Source organism: Chelonoidis abingdonii, chromosome 23 (assembly GCF_003597395.2).
Source record: "Chelonoidis abingdonii isolate Lonesome George chromosome 23, CheloAbing_2.0, whole genome shotgun sequence".
NCBI lineage: Eukaryota > Metazoa > Chordata > Testudines > Testudinidae > Chelonoidis > Chelonoidis abingdonii.
Window position 1 is genome coordinate 1,326,481 of NC_133791.1, and position 12,511 is coordinate 1,338,991.

Below are 12,511 nucleotides of genomic sequence, written 5' to 3' on the forward strand. Positions count from 1 at the left end.
GCACTTTTCACTTGGTGCTTTAGAAAATCAGTGCTTTGTTTTTTAAACTACTGTGTACCCAGTGAATGGAAAATGAGCGCGTTAGAAGAGTTGCATTTTGAATTGGGATCCAGTTAAGGTCTTATTTTTTATGATCTCTTATTACAATTTATTTTTAATGGGTGTTTAGCTGTCTAGATTGTCAGCTATGGCTAAAACACACATTTTTACCACTTTCTTATTCTGTGCATTACCTTATGTTGGCCAGACCTCCTGAAAGTGAATTGTATGAAAAATCATTGTGAAAAGTTTGTATGAAAGTCACTTGTACAAAAAGTATGCAGTACGTGGTGTTTGTACATCATTCTACAGATTATCACACCATAGAATAATAACTTTGCAGTGTGTTCAGTGAATGAGGTAAGGAGCCTTACAATAAGATGTGGAGTCTTTGCCTCATTCACTGTGCAGCTCCACTAAATTTTTCACTGTGCAGTTAAGTTAGCTGTGCAGGATGCTTAGTGTGACCCTTTCTTAGCTCTGTCTTGTATGAATTTAATGAGAAAATTCCATGCAAAATGTGCTGTGCATGTGTGTGTTTGCACATGTCCTAACTTGGTCAAAACAGAATAAATTTTCTCTTTAGCAGAAGCACTTTTAATCAGAAAAGTGCTGTTTCCAGGTCAAATGTCAACTTTCAGTCCCTAGCCATCAGAGCTGTTTTTGAACTAACTAACCAAATAAATAAGTTGCAAGAATGTTTGTTTTTATAATGTAGTAAATCTAAATTTTTCAGTCTCTAGTTTTATTTAAACTTTTCAAAAAATTCACCTTGAACAGAGACCAGTGTTGGAAAACTTCAAATGGAAAGGCAAATTTAGCTTGTTTCTTTGTCATAGAGTCATAGACTTTAAGGTCAGAAGGGACCAATATGATCTTCTAGTCTGACCTGCACAATGCAGGCTGCAGAATCTCACCCACTCACTCTTGTAACAAACCCCTAACTTATGTCTGAGCCACTGAAGTCTTCAAATCATGGTTTAAAGACTTCAGGGTGCATAGAATCCTCCAGCAAGTGACCCGTGCCCCACGCTGCAGAGGAAGGCGAAAACCCCCCACGCCTCTGCTAATCTGTCCTGGAGGGAAATTCCTTCCGGACCCCAAGTATGGTGATCAGCTAAACCTTGAGCATGTGGGCAAAACTCACTGCCAGATACCCAGGAAAGAATTCTCTGTAGTAACTCAGATCCCACCCCATCTAACATCCCATCACAGGCCTGAAGAGTCCTGAGTTTCCATTCCATTTCTGTGCCTTCCCAGCATGGGTAGAGAAACACTCGCTAGGTCTACTCATGCTCACATGCTAAACATAGTAGTGTGGCCATGGCAGCATGAGCAGCAGCTTGGGCTAGCCACCGGAGTATGTACCCAGAGGGTCAGATGACTAGCTCAAGTCACCAACTGTGCTGCCACTGCTACGTTTACAGCACTAGTTCAAGCAGTAGGATGCATTTGTTACCTGCACTGGGAAGCACGGTCCCAGCTGCAGTTTAGATGTACCCTTGAGGTCTTCAATCCTTTTTTTTTTTAGTGAGAATTTCCACACATTCGAAGGCCTAATTAAGCACAACATAGCAAGAGTACTTTGCACTTAACGTCTCCCCCCTCTCCGCTCCCCCCTCCCCCCCCGATCTCCAAGCAATGTACAAAGAATGAATTTAACTCTCTGTTAGGTAAATACTGTCGGTATTCCATGCTGTCAGTGGTGTAACTGAGTGTGCTGGGGTGTCTACTCCACACAAGGCCTGAAGGGATAAAGGTGACTAGGTGCACCAATTTACTGCCTATGCCACACCTAGAGGAGGAGCTAGGGACTAATTACAAGGAGTAATTAAAGAAGCAGCTCAACTGGATGGGAATGTAGTACAAAGCCCAGCAGCTGAAAGTGGAAGGAGCTGCAGAGAGAGAGGCTGCAGTCACTGTTAGGATGATACAAGGCCAGGTAGGAAGTAGCATACAGATAGGGCAGTAAGGGTAGGACTGTGCAGACCTCGACTGCTTGTCATAGGGTCCCTAGGCTGGGACCCAGTATAGAGGGGCCTGAGTTCTCCTACCAGTCACAGGGGAAATGTCACAGTTAAGGAGCAGTGAAAGGAAAGACTGTTATTCTCTAAAATAAAGACTTTTCACATCACAAATAAAAGCTAATTTTGTATCTCTATTCACTGTTTTTCCTAAAAATGAGATTTTAGTGTCCAATGAAACAGTCAGAATGTTCTGGGTGATGAATCTGCATAGCTGAGACAATTTAGTCTTACCAGATTCGGATCTGCAGTGAGGGGCAGATATACTGAATCTATTTCTGCAAAAGATTTGATTGAAACTGTTTCCCTCAGATTATATTCTGTTATCAGGACTTGGCTCATACAGTCTTGTAGTTGTCTGAATTATTGATAGTTAGCTTACAACATTTTGGAGATTTGGGGAGAAGTAACTGAAATGTAAGTGAATTAGGAGCCAGTAAGATTGTTCTGTGGTAAAACTGCTGCAGCAGCAAACTTGACACTCAGTGATTTAACCTAGAGGGAAGTTAAAGCAAAATGGCAAATAAATGATTCCTTATTAAATCCCAGAGAATTAGCTGAAGAAATTTTGGTTCCTCTGTTTTCTGAATGGTCAGCGTTTCTTTCTCCCTGTTAGACTTGAATGTGGGTGGAATCATTTACATCATCTTTTAATTTTTAGTCTTTTAATTAGGCCTGAGAATATATGGAAACTCTCACTTAAAAAAAACACTGAAGACCCTGAGTGGCTGATAATGGGGAATGGAAAAAAAAAAAAAGTTGCATTTTAAATCTTGTTCTGGAAATTCAGAGAGCGCTGAGATTCTGCAGTAAATAGCTCAGTTTTCTCTTTGAATTTCCTGGCTTTGTTTGTTATGTGTAGCTACTTTAAACATAAACTGTTGCTTATTCATTTTCAAATGGCTTTACAGACAAGGTTGGGGATTACAAAAATTAAAACCCACGACCAACAACATGTGTTAGTCTTTCAGGGGGAATTATGAAAAATGCTATCTGTAACCGTACCTCCGTGGGTCACAACTGAGAATACCAAATTCAAGACAAACTGCTGAGAAATGAGACAGACGCACGCCGAGACTGGAAGTTTTCTCTCATGAAATATATCAAACCAGCAGCAAAAGTAAACTTCTGTCTGACCATACTGGCTAACAAGAAGTCAGAAAAGCAGTGTCCTTAGGTATTCCAGTCCTTGTATCACCACCAAAACTACTAAACTTAATGATGAGCTGTTATTTAAAACCAATTTCATCAAACCAGAAGGTTCTTCTGATCCCAAAGGACCAGCCACGTACCCAGGTCAATATATAACTCAGATTTTACCCAAAAGTCACGCTTTTTCCAATCCTTTAGTATCTAAAATATAAAGGTTTATTCATAAAAAGAAAGAAAGATGAGAGTTAAAATTCGTTAAAGGAATGAAATACATACAATAATTGTAAAGTTCTTGGTTCAGGTTTGTAGCAGTGATGGAATAAACTGCTGACTTAAGTCAAGTCTCTGGTTGCTTCCAAATCATTGAAAGGTTCTCAGTCCCTTGGTGAGAATGATGCCATTAGTATAAGTCCATAGTCCAGAGGTTGAAATAGAAAAGAGGCAAACTGGAGGGGTTTCCAGCACCTTTTATAGCTTCTGCCATGTGGAGGGAAATCATTGTTTCAAACAAAGCCCTCGGCACAGCTAGTGGAAAATTACAGGTAAAAGATGGAGTTTGGAGTCACGTGAGTGAGTAACATGTCCGTGCATGACTCACTTAGTCATGGCAGGAAATTCCATTAAGAGTAGATAGGCATCTTCCACTGAGTTAAGTGTTCATTAATGGGCCATTTAATTGGAATAGTCCCTTCAAAGTATGCTGGCTAAATACTTTGTGGACCTTACCCCAGGAGCAAACATTTGAAATCTAGGTCTAGAGCCAATACTATTAACTTCAAATATAAAAATGATACATGCATACAAATAGCATAATCATATTCAGCAAATCATAACCTTCCACAGATATCTTACTTGACATAATTTGTACAAGATTTGTTGCAATTATATAACACTTGTAGCAACAATGATCTATCTGCATGGTCATATTTTAATCAGATAATGTCACAGTATCTACTTAGGAGAGGTGACTAGCTCACTAACCTCTCCATAGTTAAGACTGAAGCTAATTTTCCATTATAAACCTGATTTTAAAAAAAACAAAAAACGCTAATACCTCCCCTTAGCTTCATCAGATCCAAAACAATTCAACTGAAATCTTAGCCAAGGGTCGAACTGTTCTGGGAAGCTTGGCATAAAGTACAGAAGGCTTTTGGAATAGATAAATTTGTGGCAGGGTAGTTCACAGATTAAATTAATTTTCTGAAGATTTTCCTATCTTTTTTGTTCATATTTTGTTCATATTACTAAAATGGGTTGACTCATTCTCTTGCTGGTTTGGAGTTTTGCAGGCGTTTGAAATTATATATGCGCTTTTTCACTTAAATGATAAGTGATATTTATCTGGTTAAATGGCATTTGGCAAGATGTTCATGGCCCAGTACAAATGTTAACACTTCTTCATGGCCCAAGTGGGCATGGCTGTCATGGATGGAGTAGCAGGCAGAGAACCACATGGAACTGGGTCGATCTGGTATAGTGAGTGGAAGGAAGGAAGCCAAATGCTATGATGGCATGCCCCCTAAAAATGAATGGGAGTTTAAAGAAATTCCCAGGCAAAATAGTGATTTTTTTTTTGCTAAGTAATGGTCCAATGAATCAATCAATCCCCCCAAAAAACCTTTGAGGGAATGTTACAGTTTTGTGAAAAAACAAGACCTTTAAGATGGAAATTCTATCGACATAAAGGCTTTTTACAGTGTGTATCACTGTAATTTTCTGTTTAAAAAAAAAATCCAAAATTCTCAGAAGTATGCAAATGCATCAAGATGTATTTTGTAAAAGTAATGAGGTCTTAATAATATGGGACCTTACTACACCTTGGCTTTGCTATTAAATCTTTGCTGAGACGTTGAGGAAAGCCACCTGGTTTTCTTTTCATGATATTGGGTGTGTAGATAGGACAAATAGGAATTAGCTTAGGACAGCAGTTCTCAAACTTCATTGCACCGCAACCCTCTTCTGACAACAAAAATTACTACATGACCCCAGAAGGGGTTACCGAAGCCTGAGTCCACCCAAGCAGGGGGCCGAAACCCGAACCCCACCACCTCGGATGGGCGAGCTGGCCAAAGCTGAAGCCCAAGGGCTTTAGCCCTGGGCAGTGGGCCTATAACCTGAGCCCAGCTGCCTAGGATTGAAGATCTCAGACTTCAGCTTCGGCCCAGGGTGGTGGGGCTTGGGCTTCGACCCCAGGCCCCAGCAAGTCTTAACACCAGCCCTGGCGTCCCCATTAAAATGGGGTCATGACCCACTTCGGAGTCCCGTTCCACAGTTTGAGAACTGCTGGCTTAGAAAGTAGCTTTGTGACTGAGAACATGCTATACTTTCTGTACCAAGTGAAGGAGATGAATAAACCATAAAAGTGTGTGTCTGGACTGATTTAAAAAATCCAGACTAATACCTAATGTTGTGTGTGCTGAAACTCAATTCTGAATGCAATTTTGTAAGTTCTACTGCTGCAGTTTGATGTTAGTGAAATACTTCTCTGCCATATTTGTGTAATTGCACCAAAATGCAGCTTCTAGGCTCATTGCTGAAGAAGTGGGCAGGTATCACCACGCAGCCTGTAAAATCAGCTATGGCACAGTTCTATGTATATATGCACTTAGTAGCAGTATTAGTCTGTTCAGAATATTTCAGTCCTACCTCATCCACATAGCTGAGATAAGACTTGTGCTTTCTGTTAGCAGTTAGTTCATCTTAAAGCTGCTTCACCAGATGAGCAGGGTGCAGGTGTTCACAGGTTTTTCTTCAGGGATGTGGTTGCTGCTGGGAAAATTATTGCCATAATCTCAGCTATTTGCTTTTGCTCCTTTGGGATTGGGATTGTGTTTTAAAGTACTTTCAATCTTTTAGAAAAAGCAGATTCTGAAGCTCTAGGCATTGAGATTCAATGCCTGAATACGCACAAATTTGCTGTGCTCACCTGATGAAAATAGGAAATGGTCCCATGGATGATAGCTAGAAGGTGTGTGTTTCATTGGTCTTAAAAAAATATTGCTTTGGTGATTAAAAAATTGCAGATTATATTAATCTGCATGTCTTCATCATCAGAGTTTCTGTCCTTTATTTTTATATTTAAAGGAATTGAAATCTAGTGGATAGAGATGTCGGTGTCCCCTGTGAGTAAGTATAGATATAGAAAATCATTTGTGGAGCAAGGGAAGACGCCTTAAGGGTGTGTCTATTTACAGCTGATCTACAGTATCTGTTTTTGTTTGAACTAGTCGTTGAAGTATTTGCTGGAATTTTGAAGAAAAGACTGAAAACTGAGTTCTGTACACTGAGCATGTTTGGTTTTAACTTGCAGTGCTTAGCGATCCACAGACAAGAGCCATTTATGACATATATGGGAGGAGAGGACTGGAAATGGAAGGATGGGAGGTAAGAGAAATTCTTTACCTTATATTTCACAAAAGGGGCTAAATCCAGCCTAATTTGAAATACTTAAGATATCATAACTATCTGTTTGAAGGCACTCTTGTTTAGTCATTTCTGTCTCTCCTTTTAGAACATCACGATGAATTTTCAAGTAATGCTTGTTTCTTCTTTTTTGAAAAGGGTACAGTAAATCTGACATTCAGAGAGTTCCCTAATAGAATATTACCATGAGAAGCACATCTTTCTGAGACAAATGTGTCATTGGTGTCTTTCCAGTCTCATGCAAATGTCTTTCACCTAAAACACTTTCACAATCAGCTAGTCTGTGAGATTAAAGATTTTTTTTTCCTCAGTGAGCAGCTCTAAAGTGCTGTGAAAGAGGATTTATCCATTCCTTATCCTGTCCTTTACTAGCTTCTGCCTAGGCTCAGTTGCTCACTTCAAGCTGGTTACTATGAAATCATTGACTTCTATTCGTTGTCCCACCAGTGGTTAACAGAAGCTAGCAAAGCACTGAAATACATTATTGGTTCAGTTCCATGATGAAGCTTGGAACTTGCAGCTGAAAACTTACAGCAATGACGGTGTATGGCAGTAAGCCATTTTTTGGCCTCAGCATTGTGTGTCTCATTTCATTTTTAGGAGCCAAATCTTCCCCTCTGTGGGTGACTGGGACAAATCTATGCAACATGCTCGGTTATTTAAGAGATGCCAGTGAAACCATTGTAATCAGATTTATACCAGTGTAGTGTGTCCATAAACAACATTGCACCAGTTTAGCGTTTAACATCAGACCAGACCTTGGGCACTATTATATAAACCTAAATGAGAGATTAATGGGACAGCTATTGGTGCGGGAATCTCATAGCATGGCTCCATTGTAGTTTTCCATCCTTGGAGTCTGAAGGCCAAATCCCTTGCTTATTCTACAAGTGGTGAGAGGAACAAAAACCTTTCCCCTACCCCACAAGAGCAGATGCTCTTGTGCCCTGTGACACGAGGCAACCCAGTGTTTCCACCGCTGTCTAATGCCATGTTTCTTGCTCTGTTTCAGTCTTTTTCCATGAGTGACATTTTTTTCAATGATTATCTTATGTTATATTTTGTCCTCCTCTTGTCCTTCTTCCACTGAGTAGTGTCCAGTCTTTTCTAGGAATAGATATATATTTTTACAGCTGTACAACATGCTTAAACCACTTCAGCCTTCTTTCTCAAATCGTTGTCTTTACAGTGTGTTGGCTTGTCTTTTGTAACACAAAAGCATTGGTTACTTTAGCCCACCAGGAGACACCAAGTATTCTCCGTGGACATCTCTGATGGAATGCGTCAAGTTTCCTGTTGTGGGCTTCTAGCATTTGCCAAGTTTCAGAAGCATGTAACTTTGTGGCTATCACAGTGACATTATGTAACTTTATTGTGGTTCCCATCTTGCGTTCTGGAGTAGAGTACCGTGTTACTATCTAAATAGAGTCTTTCGCATCCTGTCCACTCATTTCACTTACTCCAAGAATACTAATATTGAACAGTCAGAGAAAAGTAACTTAAAAGTTCTTAATTCAGATTTGCAAAGGTTAAGCAGCTGGGATTGTCCACAACAAATCTCACTCTTTTGGCCTTGGCAAAGCATATTAGCTGCCAAATAACATAAGAACGGCTGTACTGGGTCAGACCCAAGGTCCATCTAGCCCAGTATCCTGTCTACCAACAGTGGCCAATGCCAGCTGCCCCAGAGGGAGTGAAGCTAACAGGCAATGATCCAGTGATCTCTCTCTTGCCATCCAGCTCCACCCTCTGACAAACAGAGGCTAGGGGCACCATTCCTATGTTTCTCTTCTACGTAGTTCTGAAAGACAGATTTAATCCCCAGGTTTCTGTAAAGTGGTTTTAAAGTCAGCACCGTGTAAGTTCTTCCCATACCTCATGTTTGTTTAAGACTTTACTACCAGTAGTTTTCGAAGCTAATATTGAATATCTAATGCCTCAGATTCATATGCAAGGGACCTTCTCCACAAAGTTTGGCTTGATCGTTGCCTAGTGGGTTTCTGATCAGTTTTTCAAAGCCCAGCTTAACACAGTTAATCTAGGTCAGGTAGTGGCATCCCAGGTAACTAGAGGCTGGGTGGCCACAGGAATTATACCTGTTACATCATCCTCAATCTCTTTTTTGGGTGAAGGGATGGGAGATTGGCTTCACTGATATTTCATATATTTTAATTCTCTCTCTGCTCTGTAGAGCTAAACAAATATTATAACCCTTTCTCCTGTGAAGCTGAATGTTTCATCAGCAGATGGGTTCCCCTAGACCAGTGCTATTATGCTTTTAAATACTGGAAGAAAAGGATTCTGTAGGAGGGAAGGTTAGGGAAAAAATGGAGTAGGAAAGAAGAGAGAGGAGAGAACAATGTTAAGTATTCTGGATTTTTTTCTTCAACAGCAAACGCATAATATTTTAACAAAGCAAGCGTATGTCCCTCGCTTCTCACGTTTATCTCCAGAATTCTTCTCCTTGTCCAGGTCTATTCTGCCCCCTATCTCATTTACAAAACTTTTCTTAAACATTTCATGAATACATTGTCTCATACTATAGAATTAGAATTTATCATCCCTATTCCATGATGAGATATCTTTGAGCTATAATGTATCTTAATTAAAACTATCTTTAGATAGGTTTTTTTTCCCTCGAAAAGCATTTTATCAAAAAAATTGGATTTAAATAAAAAAAAATCTTTCTTTTTCTTAAATCATTGATTTGTATCCGCCCTGCTTGAAGCCATGAACTTCCACGTGATAGAATTCCAATGTAAGTGTTAAGCACTGCATAAAACTGGGTGTTAGGCCAGTTATAGTTAGCAGTCCTGAGTCTGTTTTGAAAAGTCATAGGATTTAGCCCTGTTTCGTCTTTTAAATGAGCTCTGTGATTATCCCGAACGTAACTTCCCTTTGAAGATGAGCTTCATAATGAAAAAAGGACACGTAGGCACTGATCCTGCAAACACTTACACACATGCTTACCCCTCTAAGCACATCAGTAGACCAGTCTCTCTGAGTCATTAAAATAAATATTTCATTTTGATTGTTAAGATTTGCTGTCTTTGACTAATCGGGTAGTGATAACAGGATTACATTAAAAGCAGGAAAAAGTCCTGTGGCACCTTATAGATTAACAGATGTATTGGAGCATGAGCTTTCGTGGGTGAATACCCACTTCGTCGGATGCATCACCCACGAAAGCTCGTGCTCCAATACGTCTGTTAGTCTATAAGGTGCCACAGGACTCTTTCCTGCTTTTACAGATCCAGACTAACACGGCTACCCCTCTGATACAGGGTTACATTAGTTTAAAATGTAGCTCTGGATCTCTAAATACCTCTTGCTTCTTGTCAGTTTCCAGGTGGAATGTAAAGTATTGGTTTTAACCTATTGAGTTTTGTGTGACATGGGGCCTCACTACTTCAGAGTTTCTTTCATGATATTGGTATCGCTACATTTGTGATCAGTGGAGGTGATTGAGCTGTATACTCCCCCTGGGTATAAATGGAGGGGGCTACTGGCGCGACACTTTTCATGAGGGCACTATGGCTTTGAAATGCTCCCCCCTGTCCCAATATGCCAGATTTATAACCCTGATGGGCACCTGGCATAGACCACTTTCTCCTAGGCATGTGAGAAAGGAATTAGTTGAAAGAGTGAGTGAGAGGGTTGTTCTGTGTGGGGTAGTTATAGGGTTATTGGTATAGTATGTGAATATCATTATATTCTGCCAGATATATTAGACCTCTTAGTCCTTGTCTTCAAAGGAACACCTTCAAAAGATGAGCCTGGGAGTTTATATTGATAACTTTCCTTTGATTAAAAATCAGAGACTCAATAAAGACACTGGATTTATGGCTCATTGCAGCTATCTGTACCCACTGACCCTCCTTTATTCTATGACTGCAGAAGTATTAACTTCCCACTTCCCCTTGAATGGTTTCTTGCAATATGTGTTAACTCCTAATGCTAAACAATCTATTTCATCTTTTAGTTAGCTGTGACACTCTGAAAAACAACGAGGAGGCCCTGTGGCACCTTAGAGACTAACACATTTATTTGGGCATAAGCTTTCGTGGGCTAAAACGCCATCTGATGAAGTGAGTTTTAGCCCACGAAAGCTTATGCCCAAATAAATGTGTTAGTCTCTAAGGTGCCACAAGGAATCCTCATTGTTTTTGCTGATACAGACTAACACGGCCACCATTCTGAAACCTGTGATACTCTGAGAACCTTTCCCACAGTTGAAGAGTTCAGTGTAACTCAAAAGCTTTTCTCTTTCGCGACAGAAGATAGTCCAATTAAAATATATTACCTCAGCCACCTTGCTTCTCAGATATCTGAAATACATACATGTTTGTGTATATATATAGAGAGAGAGATTTTTGTTTGTGTTTTATATTTTTAATTGTGTAAAAAGTACTTTGGGCCAGGAATAGGTGCTTGAATAAAAACATAGTAGCTTGATTTAGCAGTGGATTACAGAAAAAAAAATCATGTTGTAACATGAAAGGGGATCTTATCTAAAAAGGGAGTGAAAAGCATAGAATTTTCTAAATTTCATCAGTGATTAAATTGTTTGATTGTTGGCTGGATAGTCTATTGCCTGTTAACCTTTGTTTCTTAATTCTTTTGTGTACAGGTTGTGGAGAGGAGGAGAACTCCAGCTGAAATTAGAGAAGAATTTGAGCGTTTGCAGAGAGAGAGGGAAGAAAGGAGACTTCAGCAGCGAACTAATCCCAAGGTAAAGTAGAAAACACATCTGTTCTCAAGAATGAAGCCTTAAACTGTTAGACATAATGAGGTGTTTTATGGCTAGAGGAGTGATTTGAAATTAACAGAGTCATAGCTAACCACATTTATTGGGGTTTTTCCCACCCTTTTCTAATGTTGCAATATATAAGGGAAATACAGGAAAAAAGATGTCTTATAGTAAAGTGAATTGTTTTGAAAAGTTCTCTTCTGTGGAGAATTCTTTGTGCTTTCGTTGGTGAGATACGTGTAGAAGTAAAAAACTTTCTCAGAACCCTGAGAAAACTTCTGAGTCCTATGCAAATATTCCAAATAAAGTGAAACTCCCTACAGTTCTGTGACAGGTTTCCCCTGTCACAGGTGTGCTAAGATACACTCAAATGCATCTTTGAAACTGAATGAAAGAGCAACTGACAAATCAATTGCATAGCAGAAATCTTCCAGTTGAAGTTTAGAGAGCAAAATAAGATGGTAAGTAACAGTCAACATGGATTTGTCAAGAACAAAGCTGAATTAAGGTAGTGTGTGAATTTAAAACACAATAGGTGTTTCAGACCAACTCCATGTGTAGACATCCTTATTTCAAAATAGGAAACAGAGTGGGTTAAACTGAACAGGAGCAAAGCACTCTTACGCTGGAAAAAAAAAAGAACTGTGTGTAGATACTGTTTAATGCATGGAAATAATGCAGTGAATGTCTAAGTGAGGAGTTACTGTAAAATGCAATACAGTTTTTTGGTTCTTTTCTGCATTTGATACTTTATATTCAACTTGTTTAATGTTTTGCACTGTTTTCTTCCTTGCCCACTTCATTCTATTGTGAGTCTGGTGAATTAATTGCACTATAATATACAACTTTTCTTCTGCACCAAAACTTTACTTTTCTTCACAATTCCGCACCTATCATAATACTAAAGTTATCCAGAGTTCCTTCCCTAATGTTCTCCTTCTCTTATAGGTACACAATGTGGCTCACACTCATCCCTTAATGACAGCAAGCAGAACAAATGCTGGCTTCAGTGTCTGGACACCTGAAGCTCACCATTACTGTCTCAGGCCATCATGGCCAAAGAGATAGAGCAAACAGAACATTTTATTAAAAGTTTTGTTTTATTTAAATATTTAAAAACAGA

At 39.5% G+C, this 12,511-nt stretch overlaps 1 protein-coding gene across 2 annotated transcripts in view; it reads left to right on the forward strand.

Moving 5' to 3' along the window:
• DNAJC11 (DnaJ heat shock protein family (Hsp40) member C11) overlaps positions 1 to 12,511 on the forward strand; it is a 68,857-nt gene that overhangs the window by 14,765 nt on the left and 41,581 nt on the right. For both annotated transcript variants that reach the window (XM_032763857.2, XM_032763858.2), the window contains exons 3-4: positions 6,526 to 6,599; positions 11,269 to 11,370. In XM_032763857.2, the coding sequence (XP_032619748.1) occupies positions 6,526 to 6,599; positions 11,269 to 11,370 (176 nt within the window). The remainder of the gene's footprint in view (positions 1 to 6,525; positions 6,600 to 11,268; positions 11,371 to 12,511) is intronic.